The 14,784-nt window shown below is 46.0% G+C and overlaps 1 protein-coding gene across 1 annotated transcript; it reads right to left on the bottom strand.

Moving 5' to 3' along the window:
* Positions 1–1,316: 1,316 nt before the first annotated feature.
* Positions 1,317–5,690, bottom strand: TMEM74 (transmembrane protein 74). The gene is made up of 2 exons (XM_081014047.1): positions 5,540–5,690; positions 1,317–4,529 (listed from the first exon to the last, which is right to left on the bottom strand). Exon 2 carries the CDS (start codon positions 4,358–4,360, stop codon positions 3,389–3,391), a length of 972 nt encoding a protein of 323 aa, XP_080870173.1. The 5' UTR covers positions 4,361–4,529; positions 5,540–5,690; the 3' UTR covers positions 1,317–3,388.
* Positions 5,691–14,784: the final 9,094 nt, after the last annotated feature.

The following is a 14,784-nucleotide window of genomic DNA, read 5'->3' as shown; positions in this document are numbered from 1 at the left end:
CCAGTTCCAATCTCCACATTGCAAATGACCGGAGTACAGCATCTTTCAGAAGTTCTGATTGGTCAAATACATGGGGACAACAACTGATGATAAACAGGGCGATTATCAAAGGCATCCGCTTTAGAATTTATTTTTTTTTGTAAGTTTGCTGACCTCCCCAAGCCTTCGAGGGCAGGAAGGGTTATAAATCTAATGACTAAATGAATCATGGGGCTTAAAGGAGTTTTATATCTCACATAGATATGCAGGTATAAGCAGGAAAAAACCACTGCACCTCTGATAAGCAGAGTAAAAAATGCCACCAAAATTGAAATTGAATGCTCCAGTCTTTAATTGCCGATACCGGATGACTGTCCTGTGGCTTGGTTACTGGTGCCCCTTAGCATATTGCCACAGTCTGTTAATAACCTTTCATGTAGGCTGTTAGAGTTCATGGTTTTTAGAGTGACAGAGAGTATTAAATGCTTTATACGAAGCATGGAAGGGATGGATAGGGAAACGTGGACTTAGCCGGATGAAAATGCCACCAAGCAATTATTTTAACACACAACAAGAAAGTTAGCGCAATTTGGAACGCCAAAATGTCATCTCGGAGTGCCAGCGTCAAGTGAGAAACTCACACTAGATCCCTGTGGAAAATGTAAAGCAGTTATCTGTGCCTGAATAAGGAAGGCAGTCTGTGGTAAATAGTGGTAACAAGAGACCAAATTCCACACCTTCCTGACAAATTAAAAACAGGCAAATCATAAAATTACAGGCCTGTTACTTCACATCTGTCCTGAGAAAACTGGTAGAAAGCATTATTAAAGGTAAAATTTTCAAGCATAGAGAATAACAACTGCTGCTGATTTATTTATTTATTAACTTGGGGTGGGGTAAGAAAGGGCACAACGGAGGTGTATGAAATGATGCATTACATGAAGGATGTGAATAGAAGTTTCCCTCTCTCTTTCATTATCCTATAATGTGGGGTCATCCACTGAAGCTGAACGTTGGACAATTCAGGGCAGACCAAAAAGAAGCACACAGTTAAACTGTGGAACTCTCTGCAGCAGGATGTACCGTATTTTTCGCCCTATAGGATGCACTTTTCCCCCTCCAAAAATGAAGGGGAAATGTGTGTGCATCCTATGGGGTGAATGCAGGCTTTCGCTGAAGCCTGGAGAGCGAGAGGCGTTGGTGCGCACCGACCCCTCTCTCTCTCTCCAGGCTTCAGGAAGCTATCCGCAAGCCTTGCGAGCCCGGCGGGAGTTCCCACGGGCTCGCAAGGCTTGCGGGCAGCAGCCCATTCTGGGGGGGGGGGGGATAAATTTTTTTATTCATTTCCCCCCCCAAAAACGAGGTGCATCCTATGGGCCAGTGCACCCTATAGGACGAAAAATACGGTACTTAAAGCAACTCAGACTGCTTTAAAAGGGGTTTGGACACATTCCAGGTAAGTTGCTTTGAACCTTTGTTTTAAATAGCAACCAACTAATGCAATAAATAATAAAACAATAAATAAGGCAATAAGTGGCTAGCAGTTGTGATGGTTATGTTCTGTCTCTACTGTTGGGTACAGCATGCCTCCGAAAACCAGTTGCTGGGAATCTCAAGTAAAGAAAATGCTGTTGTGCTCACATTCTGTGGCAGCTGTGAAAACAGGAAGCTGGGCTAGATAGGCTTTTGATCTGATTCTGTATCACTCTTCTTCGGATGCACAGGAACATCGGAAGTTGACTTACGCCGAGTCAGCCCATTGGCCCATTTAGCTCAGTATTGCCTACACTGACTGGCAGTGGCCCTCCAGAGCTCCAGGCAGGAAGATTTGCCCACCACTACCTCGAGATGCCAGAAATTGAGCCAGAGACCTTCTGTACACCTAACAGATGCTTAAGTTGGAGCTATGGCAGTTCTCATGTTCAAGCTGCAATGCTACAAATGTTTATTTGGACCTGAAGATCTCGTCTGCCCCTTCTCTGTGTGAAAGGGCCTTTGCGAAAACAGAACCTTTGTGATATCTCCCATTACCTTAACTGTAATGCTTTTCAGTGAATTCAGTACGCAGACACCTCTTGGCTATTTACAGACAATTCACATATGCACCGTTTGATGACCATAGCATGGAAGAGATGGTGTGCACATGTGAATGTTGACATCACACAGACACAGCCTTCTTCTTGCCATAGACACGATGTTATCCAGTGGAGTGAGTCCACGCATTCAGCTGCCGGCTCATCAAGCCCTGGTTTGCACACACACAAGACTTGACATCTCTGATCTTGGTTGATGTGCATATCTCAGCTGATTGTGTGGCCTGACTCCGCTGAAAACTATTGCACTGAAGAGGCCACATGGAGGCTCTGTCTGCGATGACACAGTCTCACACATAAGCCACCACTTGATCCTGCAATACATGGGCAATGCCACCAGCCAGCCTTGAATAACGTTAAATAAGTTGGAGTTCTTGTTATTAAATATACCAAGAAAAAAGCACAGCAAGAACTCAGGCCAATGTAAGTTTCAATAGCGGGAGTGGGCAGTTCCTGGAATCCTGGCAGCCCAGCAAAGCCCACTGCTGACACCTTTAAACATTCCCCCATGCCCCCCTTTAAACATTCATTGTTTATAGCACCACACCATCCTTTTTATTTTCTACAGGGACCCTGATGCAATGTCGCTTTGGGGTACTGTGGGGGTATTAAGATGGCAGGCCCCAGTGCAGATTCAGGGCATGTCATTTTAATTCCCCACAAAGCCCTGGATTGACACTTACAAATGGTGCAGTGGAAAATGGAAAGGGCAGCTCCTAGACCTTCACTGGGGGGTGGGTCTGCCAGCCAATGGCAATCCGAATTCTACTGTTATTGCATGTAAACCAGGACCACATCCACACCCTACATTTAAAACAATAAATGTAAGCTACTTTAAGCAGTCATGGCTTTCCCCAAAGAATTCTGGGAGCTGTAGTTTGGTAAGGGTGTTGAGCGTTGATAGAAGACTCCTGTTCCCCTCCCATAGCTACAATCCCCAGTGTGGCTTCACAATCAATTATCCCTCTTCCCAGGGAACTCTGTTTAAAGTGGAATCACAGAGCTTTAAATGTAGGGTGTGAATGTGGCTCTAAGCGACGCAGTTTCAATGGACATCAGCCATTGAAGAATTTCCATAAATACTAAGAGAGCCATTTTCAATCACTCTGAATCCCATGTATGCATTATTTTGAATATTATCTCTTTTGTCTTTTCGTCCAAGACTACGACGTCTACAGAACGCAAACATACCATTTCAATGGGCTAGGAAAAGATACTCTTCAACGGACGGCGCTTGCTATTTTAAGCTTCATTCGGTTTCATGTAATGACAATTACGTTCTTCCTCCTTTGCTGCCTCAGAGTGCCAAGGACGTCCTAACTATCTACGGCAAGAGCATCCTCCTCAACTAACGATAACTCCATGTTATCGTTCGTGGAAGATTTCACTCGGAAATTAAAGGAGCCGTAGAGCTTGGCCGATTCCTTGGAGGCTGCAAACCTGCTTCTCCTGTAGAGCTCACCTTTCCACATAGAGATCATGAGCAAACTGGACAGTACTACGCCCCCCAACGTTAAAAGGCAGAGCCCGGCAATCACACAACGATCCAGGTGAGCCCCAATCTTGGCGCTCTCATTCTCCAGCCGCTCCATTTCCCTTGCCGCCACCGTGCTGGGATCCACGGTCACGTCCCTGGGGACCACGTAGGAAACGGTCACTAGCAATATCCCGCTGACCAGGAAGAAGATGGCGCTGACGAAGCCATAGTCTATTGACTTTCCTCCATCAGCTTCCGAGGCAGCATCATCGTTTTCCTCGGAAATCAGCGAGGGTGGATCGTAGGGCCATTCAAGGGGCATCCCTCCAGCAGGGTCAGGGTGGGGAATGAGATCCTGGCCTTGGCAGCAGCTCTTGTGGGCAAGACGTCCTGCGTAGTCCAGATTGTTGACATTTTCGTCCACGAAAGTGAAGGACGTCTCCGATTCGCAGCAGCAAGCTCTCTGTTGGGTTGCCTCCTTTGCTTCTTTGGGAAAGCTGGGATGGCAGGTGATCTCACCTGTGGTTGTACATTCTGGGCACGGTGAGGAACCAGTGGTGAAGGAAAGAGGGGCTTCAGCAAGATCTGACCTTTGGATGGCTTTGCAGTGCCTCTCGCAGCATTCAGCAGCCATGGATATGGTTGAAGTCCTTCCTGCACTTTCACCAGGCTGTCCCTGACCAGGGGGAGTAGGCACGCTCCAGTCCATATTATGACACTGATCGGACTGACCACCCTCTTTGGTAAGGTACAGAAGCTCCACGCATGCCATCGGGAAGCCCCCTTGAACTAGCCGTGGTTTACCATTCATAAGCCCATGCTTCAGTAAACAGTGACAATTCCAACCTGTCCATCAGGCATGAAAGAGCAGTTGGCCAACTGAAGCAATCTACTGTTCTCCAGCCACTCTTTTAGCTAGGACACTGTTTCAGCCACTACCCAATTAAACAAATTTCCTTGGACAAGCATTCCTTTTCAATCTGCAAATAGAAAGGGGTAGGGGGAGAAAACAGCTTCATCATCAAGATATATTATGAGGCTAATACAGACTCAAACTCATTATTCTGATTTTGTCCAGCGTGTGGGTACATTTGTGTGCTTGTGTGTGCGTGGCAGGCAAACAACAAATGCGATTGTTTTAATCAAGCACTTAAAGCCGAAATCCGCTTGCCGAACTCAAATCTATTAGGAACTCTAATCAACCTTTGACACTGCTATCCAATTACAGAAAGAACCCATCGGAAATAAAGGGGAGGCATAAATATATACCCATAGCTTCCTCCTGAAAGGCAAAGACCATCAAGTTTCAAACGGAGGAAAGTGCAAACTCAAGAAAGAAAGAACTAAACTGGGGGGAGTCCACATTCAAATGCGGAGTCTAATTAGGAAGAAGCCAGCAAATCCCTTGTAGCTCGGCAAATCCAGGATCTCTATTCTCTTGTGGAAATCTGATAATCCCAGGAGGAGGGAAAGGAGCACTTTCTGAAGCAGATCTCCAGCTCCGATTAAAACACACACACACCCGCCCGCCACGCTTGCAATGAAATTATGCTCCTCAAAGACAGAGGATGCAAAGAAACGGAGAGGAACGATGCGTTGCTTGCAAGGCAGAGAGAAAACTTGGGAGCATGTAAAAAATTAAAGAACAACCCACTGACCTTAAAGAAAGGGGGTGGGGGAGGGAAAAAAAACCCGAGCATGGACTTTTATCTATCTATCCATCCATCTATGAAGCAAAATATAATTATTATGAATTACATCCCCGGAGAGCTGCTGCCTTCTGGGCGCCCGTGCCAACAGACTGGGGTGCGGGATGCCCCCCAAAAGCCGTGTCACAGCCCAGGCTGGCACCACGGAGACCTTTCCCTGCTTTTTCCTCCCCGGGGTCTGCGTGCAAACTCCAGGCGGACGCGTTTCTAAGGGTCGTCAGGCGGCGGACTCGGGTGGCCCCGGCAGCTGGTTCCCCTTCATTCCCCTTCTCCGGACATACCTTTCCCCGCTCAGTTTGCGCCCACCCGGCGGCGGCGGCGGAGGCGCGGCGCTGCCCATCCCGCTGAAGTCTCGCCAAGAAGTCCTGGCGGCCGCCCTCCTCCCGCACGCTGCTCCGCCCGTCTCCCGAGGGGCTCGTGGGGGAGGGAGGGAGGGAGGGAGGGAGGGAGGAGGAGCTCGCGGTGCATGCTGGGAGACGTAGTCCTGCAGGGGGAGGAGAGGCGGGCAGGCGGCAGGGTCCGGAGTTCCTGAGTGGGCAGTCCGGGGTGGTGGTGGCGCGGACACAGTGAGAGGCCAACGGCAGAGCTGGTCTCTCGGCGCGTGGGAAACCATGAAGCGACGTCCTTGGAGCATGTGCAGAGTGCCGCCCGCAAACAAGCTAGCTAGCGCCGGCCGCAGAGGTTTAGGATCGCAAAGAGAGCTTCGCGCAGGGGCGAGAAAGCAGAGTTGCCGTCGGGGATGGGCACAATTCAGCAAGATCCGTTCAGTATTTCATTGTGGTTTCCTTACCTCTCCACCTCAACCACTGTTCATTCATTCATGATCATAGAATCGTAGAACTGTAGACTTGGAAGGGACCCCAAGTGTCATAAAGTCCGACCCGCTGCAATGCAGGAATCTCAACTAAAGCATCCGTAACAGATACAGTGGTACCTCGGGTTAAGTACTTAATTAGTTCCGGAGGTCCGTTCTTAACCTGAAACTGTTCTTAACCTGAAGCACCACTTTAGTTAATGGGGCCTCCTGCTGCCGCCGTGCCGCCGGAGCACAATTTCTGTTCTCATCCTGAAGCAAAGTTCTTAACCTGAAGCACTATTTCTGGTTACAGATGGGTAACCGTGTTGGTCTGCCATAGTCGAAATAGAAAAATTCCTTCCTGTAGCACCTTAAAGACCAACTAAGTTAGTTCTTGGTATAAGCTTTCGTGTGCAAGCACACTTCTTCAGATACAGTGTATCTGAAGAAGTGTGCTTGCACACGAAAGCTTATACCAAGAACTAACTTAGTTGGTCTTTAAGGTGCTACAGGAAGGAATTTTTCTATTTCCACTATTTCTGGGTTAGCAGAGTCTGTAACCTGAAGCGTATGTAACCTGAGGTACCACTATATGTCTATGTCGTTTTGCACTCACGCTAGTGGCAAAGCGGCTCACAAACAATAAATAACAGCGACATAATAGAACATCACAATTATAGAATAAATAACAAATCATCAAAAGGACGACCAACCCTCTCCTACCAAACACTGTTAACTGCAGCAACTAAAAAAAGGGGAAACGAAACAGCAAAACCACAAGAAAAGTCATATGATTCACAAAGCACTACAGCACCTTTCCCCTCACTGTTCTTCCTCTGGAAACAGCCCCCTTATGAAGGCTGGAGGGTGGGGCAAGGCAGGTGGAAAAAGCAATGGCTGTTTTATCAAGACACAAAAGGCAACATGCAGGCGCCTTTGGACATTTGGAATGCACACCTCTTGTTAGTTTCTAACAGGAGAGAGAAGCTGGTCTGATGCATATTGAGCCAACCACTGCCTCTGCCTAACCTACCTCACAGGGTTGTTGGGAGGATAAAATGGGGAGAGGGAACCATATCCCTGAGCTCCTCTCAGGAAAGATAGAATTTTTCATGCAACAACAGCAGCAGTGATTTACTTTTTAAAAAATAAATAAATAATAATGTGGGGACTTTCTTTTTTTATAATATAAGTGGGATGTTCATTCTTTCCAATGAAGGGGACTTGTGATGGATATGAGAGAAGAAAGAGCTAGTGCAATGAGATGCATGATCAGTAACGGAGAATCTGTGGCTCTTCAGATACTGCTGGACTTCAGCCGCCATTCACAATGCTAGCTGGGGCTGATGGAAGTTGGGAGTCTCAGCAACAAGTTGATGGCCATAAGAACAGAAAATGAGCCTTCTGGGTGGATCAAGGCAATGGTCCTTCTAGTTCACCATCCTGCTCTCACAGTGGCCAACTGGATGTCTGTGGGAAGCCCGCAAGCTGGACACAAGCATAACTCTGCCCACCACAATTCCCAGGAGCTGGAATTCAGAAACATAGCGCCTGTGGCAGTGGAGGTAGAACTAGTAGCCATTGATAATAATAATAATAATAATAATAATAATAATAATAATAATAATAATTTATTATTTATACCCCGCCTATCTGGCTGGGTTTCCCCAGCCACTCTGGGCGGCTTTCACAGAAACCAAAAATACAGTAAAACCACACATTAAAAACTTCCCTGAACAGGGCTGCCTTAAGATGTCTTCTTAATGTCAGGTAGTTTATCGCTTTGACATCTGATGGGAGGGCATTCCACAGGGCGGGTGCCACTATCGAGAAGGCCCTCTGCCTGGTTCCCTGTAGCTTTGCTTCTCGCAATGAGGGAACCGCCAGAAGGCCCTTGGCGCTGGATCTCAGCGTCCGGGCAGAACGATGGGGGTGGAGACGCTCCTTCAGGTATACTGGGCTGAGGCTGTTTAGGGCTTTAAAGGTCAACACCTTTAAATGATAGTGGCTAGTAGCCATTGATAGTCTTGACCTTCATAAACTTGTCTAATCCTCCTGTGAAGACATCTAAGTTGGTGCCCATCACTGCCTCCTGTGGGAGTGTTCCATAGTTTAACTGTGTGAAGAAGTATTTTTTTTTCATCCATTCTGAACCTTCCAGCATAATGACCATGAGTTCTAGCGGTATTAGAGAGGGAGAAAAACATTGCTCCATCTACTTTCTCCATGCCATGCATAATTTGTTTTTGTGTCATCCTGACCACCCCCATCCCTGTGTTAAGTAGACCACACCCACAAAAGCATTAACTTCATCGGCCGGTGACTCTGATCCTACATTTTCACTCAGAGCTGCAGTGCTCCAAGTAAAGGCCTTTCCGATTCTCACTTTGTTTTCAGACTGTCAGTAGTAAAGTGTTCACAGACGGCTTTGTGCTCTTTTATAACTGCGTAAATGTGTTCTGCCAAAGATGTCAGGTGTGGAGGTGGTGAGAAAAAAAACCCCACCGCATAGCAACATGGAGGCTTCTGCAACCACAAATATAACCGCCTAAAAGATTAATCAGGCAACGTGAAAAGGGAAGCAATATTCATTAAAGAGCTGGGAAACTTCCCCACCCATTTTTATTTTTATTTTACTCTTCTTTTCATTTTGCTGAGTTTGCACATGCACCTTTGAGTGATGGCTTGCATGTGTGAAATGGTTGCTGCACATCAAAGAAGGCAGGCAGAGCATTCATTATCTGTAATGCTTTTTGGTGCAGGCAAGCCATATGATCACAAGAAGCACATAAAAATATTATTTACTGTTGTCCCTTGACACAATTAGCTTGCAACCTGTGACACGTCCCACAATTCTTTCATGGCTCTGCTCATCACTACCACTGCTGCTGTGTTACAATATTTTCTGAGTGACCAGCGTTCTGAGTGAGTTGTGATGAGATCCTGGAAGACAGAGCTATGTGTCTGATGCAGCCTGACTGTGTCTACACAGGTCCCTCAGGTATCATGGAGGATGCTGTCCCAGTGCCAGTGTTGTTGTAATATTAAACTTACATTCTAATAAGCTTCTATATGCCCAAGGCAACAAAATTTATTCAGCCAGCCCTGGACTGGACATAGGATCAGTCCAGGCTATGAAGTCCATGTGGGTGACCTTCCGCAGTGAACTATGAGGGATCTTGGGTGTGAGGTAGATAGGAAATTTCTTTTCTTTGGTTGCTCCTGTTCTGCAAGAATTGGTGAACGAGGGAGGTCCTTGCAGATACACTTACTGCACCTGTTTACTTCAAGTCTGAGGGGAATGATCTGAAGGAACCTGAAGCCTTCACCTCTGAAGTTAAGCAGGTCTAGGTCTGGTCAGTGCCTTGGATGGGAGACTGCCTGGAAAGAGCATGTATCCCTCTTCCATTCCATGATGAAAGGAAGGCAAAATATAAATGTTAATAAGCAGATGATTTGGACTACAACTCCCATCAGCCTGAACGCATCTACAGGGCACCAGTCTGAGGAAGATGAGTGTAAGGCAAGGGCTTTCCCACTGACTGCAACCTGATCCCATTAGCTGGTGAATGAGCCTACTATGTAAAGCATATACTGAGCTTTGGACCCCACCCCCTAAGTGGTTGCTTGGTATATAATAGCTAGCAGGTACACAATGGGAAAAATATGACACACTGCTTGCACTTGGAGATTGTCAGTGCATACAGCATTAGACAAATATTTGGACAACTTTTTCTGCTAAAGACAGTTGGATTGCTGAATGTTCAAAGTGTATTGCAGTGACAGCTCTATTGATTTGCAAATCAAACAGGAAGAGAGAGGAAAATAACACCACACTTCTCTGGACACCTTAGCTAATGCACAGCCTCCCTTTATCTGCCACGCATTAAGAAACCCGTCAATATTCTGGAGGGGGAAAGTGTGTGGTATATTGTACCAGAACTGCCAATAACTTCATTGCAAAAGGCTTCTTTTCCCCATTGGTTATCAAGCAGGAACACAAGTTCAACAATTAGGATACACTCAGAAGGAGAATTGTGCTAGAGCAGACCAACAGCTGTTAGTTCATCTTCCAGTTTCCTGCAGTAGCAACCGTATGCCCATAAGCAGGGCATGGAGGCAACAGGCCTCCCTTGCTATTGTTCCCCAGCAGCTGGGATCCTGCCTCTGATATTGGATGTGTATAACCATCATGACTCTCCTTCCTTGGAGGTTTTCAAGCAGAGGTTGAATGGCCATCTGTCATAGATGGTTTAGCTGAAATTCCTGCATTGCAGGGGGTTGGACTAGATGACCCTTGTGGTCCCTTCCAAATCTACAATTCCACGATTCTATGACTAGTAGCAATTGATAGTCTTGTTCTCCATCCTTTAGTTTAGACGGACACATTTTTATTTACCCAGGCTTTTGGTGTTTACATTTTTGAGGAAAGATGTATGATTATAGCATCTTCTGTGGCATTCATCTTTTAGTGGGGTGGGACTTTTCCTTTTTCTTGTATTGTTAGATGAACACTTTAAGAAATGTTTTGTTTTGTAGGCTGTTTCTCTCTCTCTCTCTCTCTCTCTCTCTCTCTCTCTCTCTCTCTCTGTATCTGTATTGTTTTAACTGACGTTACCTGTTCTGTATTTTATCTTGTTGTGAAGTTGCTTAGAAGGTGAGGGTTTTTTGGTATATAGTGGCAAAGCCGTAGGATAAATCTGAAGGGGTCCAGGGTGGAGGAGACATGGGGAATATTCCATTGCACAAGCAAAAATCATTGCACTGATGGAACATTTGCCTTAGCATTATACTGGAGTCCACACAACGACAACAACACAAACCAAGATGATGCTGAAGATCATAACAATGAGACAAATGGCCCAATGCTCTTCCTAAAAAGAAATAAACACTAGGATGGGGATATGCTTTAGAAGAGAGGGAACACTAATTCATGAATCACTTATTGTCATGCGGATTTTACATTAGATTTCAAGTGGAGCTGTCCATCGTACTGATCACATCATTGTTAATCTCTGTGTACATCTCTTGGTTCAGGAGAGGTGAGTTTCAGAAGATTTTCCCAAGAGGCAAATAAATGCTTACTTTACATTAGCCACTCAAGGGAAAACTACTTCCACTCGGTAACCTCAAGATAGACAAGGTCAGGCTTGTGCTTTCTGCTCACTGAGGTCTGGTACGCTCCCCTTGAACTCCCGATGCATATTCACAACAACCCCACTTTACTCTTTTGCAAAATACAGGCAGAAGAGAAAGAGGAAACACAGCAAAGTTGCCTAGCAACTGCAGGGATACGTTATACAACCATTTCTGATTCCAGCACTGCCCTTCCCTGGGCCTCAGTGTACTGGGTGGAGTTGGCCTTGACTACAAATAATCATCTGTCACTAACCGAAAGTTATGTCCTTTATTACAGAGGATAGCAGGGTGGTACAGAATGGAATTGACTGCTCTCACCAGCTGGTACACAGCTTTTAGTTTATTCATTCAAATTCCTTCCCTCCTAGTTCTGGTGTTCCTATGAGGAAGGAGGTCAAAGCTTCTGGTGGTACTCCTGAAGGTATCTTTCTTCCCAAATGTACACAAAGAGTGAGAGCTTTACACCACAAGATGAGACATGTTATACTGTCAGTGGGAGCCAGCTGGTATTGGATCCCTAGTTAGTAGGGTTTACACAACCATTGTTGTTGTTTAGTCATTTAGTCGTGTCCAACTCTTCGTGACCCCATGGACCAGAGCATGCCAGGCACTCCTGTCTTCCACTGCCTCCAGCAGTTTGGTCAAACTCATTTTAGTAGCTTTGAGAACACTGTCCAACCATCTCATCCTCTGTTGTCCCCTTCTCCTTGTGCCCTCATTCTTTCTCAACATCAGGGTCTTTTCCAGGGAGTCTTCTCTTCTCATGAGGTGGCCAAAGTATTGGAGCCTCAGCTTCAGGATCTGTCCTTCCAGTGAGCACTCAGGGCTGGATGGATAGGTTTGATCTTCTTGCAGTCCATGGGACTCTCAAGAGTCTCCTCCAGCACCATAATTCAAAAGCATCAGTTCTTCGGCGATCAGCCTTCTTTATGGTCCAGCTTTCATTTCCATATATCACTACTGGGAAAACCATAGCTTTAACTATACGGACCTTTGTCAGCAAGGTGATGTCTCTGCTTTTTAAGATGCTGTCTAGGTTTGCCATTGCTTTTCTCCTAAGAAGCAGGCGTCTTTTAATTTCGTGACTGCTGTCACCATGTGCAGTGATCATGGAACCCAAGAAAGTAAAATCTCTCACTGCCTCCATTTCTTCCCCTTCTATTTGCCAGGAGGTGATGGGACCAGTGGCCATGATCTTAGTTTTTTTGATGTTGAGCTTCAGACCATATTTTGCACTCTCCTCTTTCACCCTCATTAAAAGGTTCTTTAATTCCTCCTCACTTTTTGCCATCAAGGTTGTGTCATCTGCATATCTGAGGTTGTTGATATTTCTTCCAGCAATCTTAATTCTGGCTTGGGATTCATCCAGTCCAGCCTTTCGCATGATGAATTCTGCATATAAGTTAAATAAGCAAGGAGACAATATACAGCCTTGTCGTACTCCTTTCCCAATTTTGAACCAATCAGTTGTTCCATACCCAGTTCTAACTGTAGCTTCTTGTCCCACATAGAGATTTCTCAGGAGACAGATGAAGTGATCAGGCACTCCCATTCTTTTAGAACTTGCCATAGTTTCCTGTGGTTGACACAGTCAAATGTTTTCGTGTAGTCAATGAAGCAGAAGTAGATGTTTTTCTGGAACTCTATAGCTTTCTCCATAATCTATCACATGTTTGCAATTTGGTCTCTGGTTCCTCTGCCCCTTCGAAATCCAGTTTGCACTTCTGGGAGTTCTCGGTCCACATACTGCTTAAGCCTGCCTTGTAGAATTTTAAGCATAACCTTGCTAGCATGTGAAATGAGTGCAATTGTGCGGTAGTTGGAGCATTCTTTGGCACTGCCCTTCTTTGGGACTGGGATATAGACTGATCTTCTCCAATCCTCTGGCCACTGCTGAGTTTTCCAAACTTGCTGGCATATTGAGTGTAGCACCTTATATTAATATATTAATACTATTTATGTATTTATTTATACCCCACCCTTTTCCTTGACAGGACCCAAGGCAGCTTCTGATACTTGTGCAGTTAGTGACCCATCAAGGAAGAAAATGGTGACTTGGAGTTTATTTTACATCAGCATGGTGGTGCAATCCAACTCACAAGCATTTTTTTCTGCTCCCCAAGACTCCACCATTTTTGGCAAGGGAGACTGTGTGTGTGTGTGTGTGTGTGTGTGTGTGTGTGAGAGAGAGAGAGAGAGAGAGAGAGAGAGAGAGAGAGAGAGAGAATGTGACCACTTTGGACCATTCCACTGCTGGCCCTGGAGAGTTGACCAAGCTTGAATGTGACCCTCAGGCGAAAAAACCTTAACCACCCCTGTTATGCTTCATTGTTTCCTACTTTCTTGTTGAACACAACTTCATTAAAGCATTTTGACCATTAAGCTTGGTGGGAAGGAAAGGACATAGCACGTCAGCAATAAAGAATGGTTGCAGCAGTTATGTGTTTTTATTTCCGTATTCCGGCATGAGGGCAGACTTGTAGCCTTTCAGACCTTTCCCATTGGTGGGGTCTGTGTTGCTCCTGGGAGGGAGGGAAGGAGTCAAGAGACACTGAGGTTGGTAAAGAGAAAGAGTTTATTTTCTGCTCTCCGGAGCAGCAGAAAGGCACTGCGTGGTCAGCCACAGCAAGCCCAAACAAAGAGAAATTTCATACAGTATACATCCCCTCCAGGCACCCTCTCCCCCCTTCCCCAGGAATCCGGCCTCGTGAGCTTGTACACATAAGTTGACATCCTTGAGCATAAACAGATATCCCTGTTCCTGTGTGCTTATCTTGGGTCAAGAAGGTCACCCAACTATAGGAGTACTCCTGGCGCCATCTCTGGGAGCAGGGGCTGACAGGCCTGACAGGCAAGGTCTGTGGTCAGGATATTTACAACCTACCCAGATCTTCCATCCCGTCTCCACTCGGAACTGACAAGGCCATCCATCATTAAGCCTTCATGGACTGATAAGGGAGACGGCTATGTTTGTACAGCTGGGTTCCTGTTATACATTGCCTCAAGTTAATGGATTTTAGCTAATGGACCCTTGAAGAAGGAATTTGGGAGTTATTGGGGCCTGATTTGGGTAGCTCTGTGTTCAGCCTTGGGTAGCCTCTCTGTGTACAGGCTTGGGTAGCCTGTCTGTGTTCAGGCTTGGGTAGCCTGCCCCTTCAGACTCCTGCCAATAACTGAGTCAAACCAGCAGCATGGCCCTTGCAGTTTTGCAATCACACCCACCTGCAGCATGAGGATGGGGAACCAATGCAGTCAACACACTATGCAATGTGGAATGATGGGGTTAAGCTGTACATCATATTAGGCTGCAATTAAATTTCACACCAATTCAAAAGCTGGCAAGATTCCAGGATTTAATTGCTACTGAGATTTTGAGGAGTGTCATACTTTGAGTGTTGAGAGAGAGAGAGATTCAGCTTTGAAAAGCATCAGCACTGGACTCAGCAGATGGCTGGGTTCAAGTGTCTGTATTTGTCATCCTTTCCACTGAACTGTGGCCAAACAAATGAACTACAGTAACCACCAAAAGACTACACTCCTCTCTCTTACCTACGAATCTCACCAGGCATTGTCCAAACACTTCCAAGCATG

This window comes from Podarcis pityusensis (genome assembly GCF_964106645.2).
Source record: "Podarcis pityusensis genome assembly, chromosome: 7".
Lineage (NCBI taxonomy): Eukaryota > Metazoa > Chordata > Lepidosauria > Squamata > Lacertidae > Podarcis > Podarcis pityusensis.
Note: the sequence above shows the minus strand (reverse complement) of the source record. Positions and strands in the feature narration are given on the sequence as shown.

Coding starts and splice junctions, on each gene's coding strand:
- TMEM74 (XM_081014047.1), bottom strand. CDS start 4,360: ATGAATGGTAAACCACGGCTAGTTCAAGGGGGCTTCCCGATGGCATGC.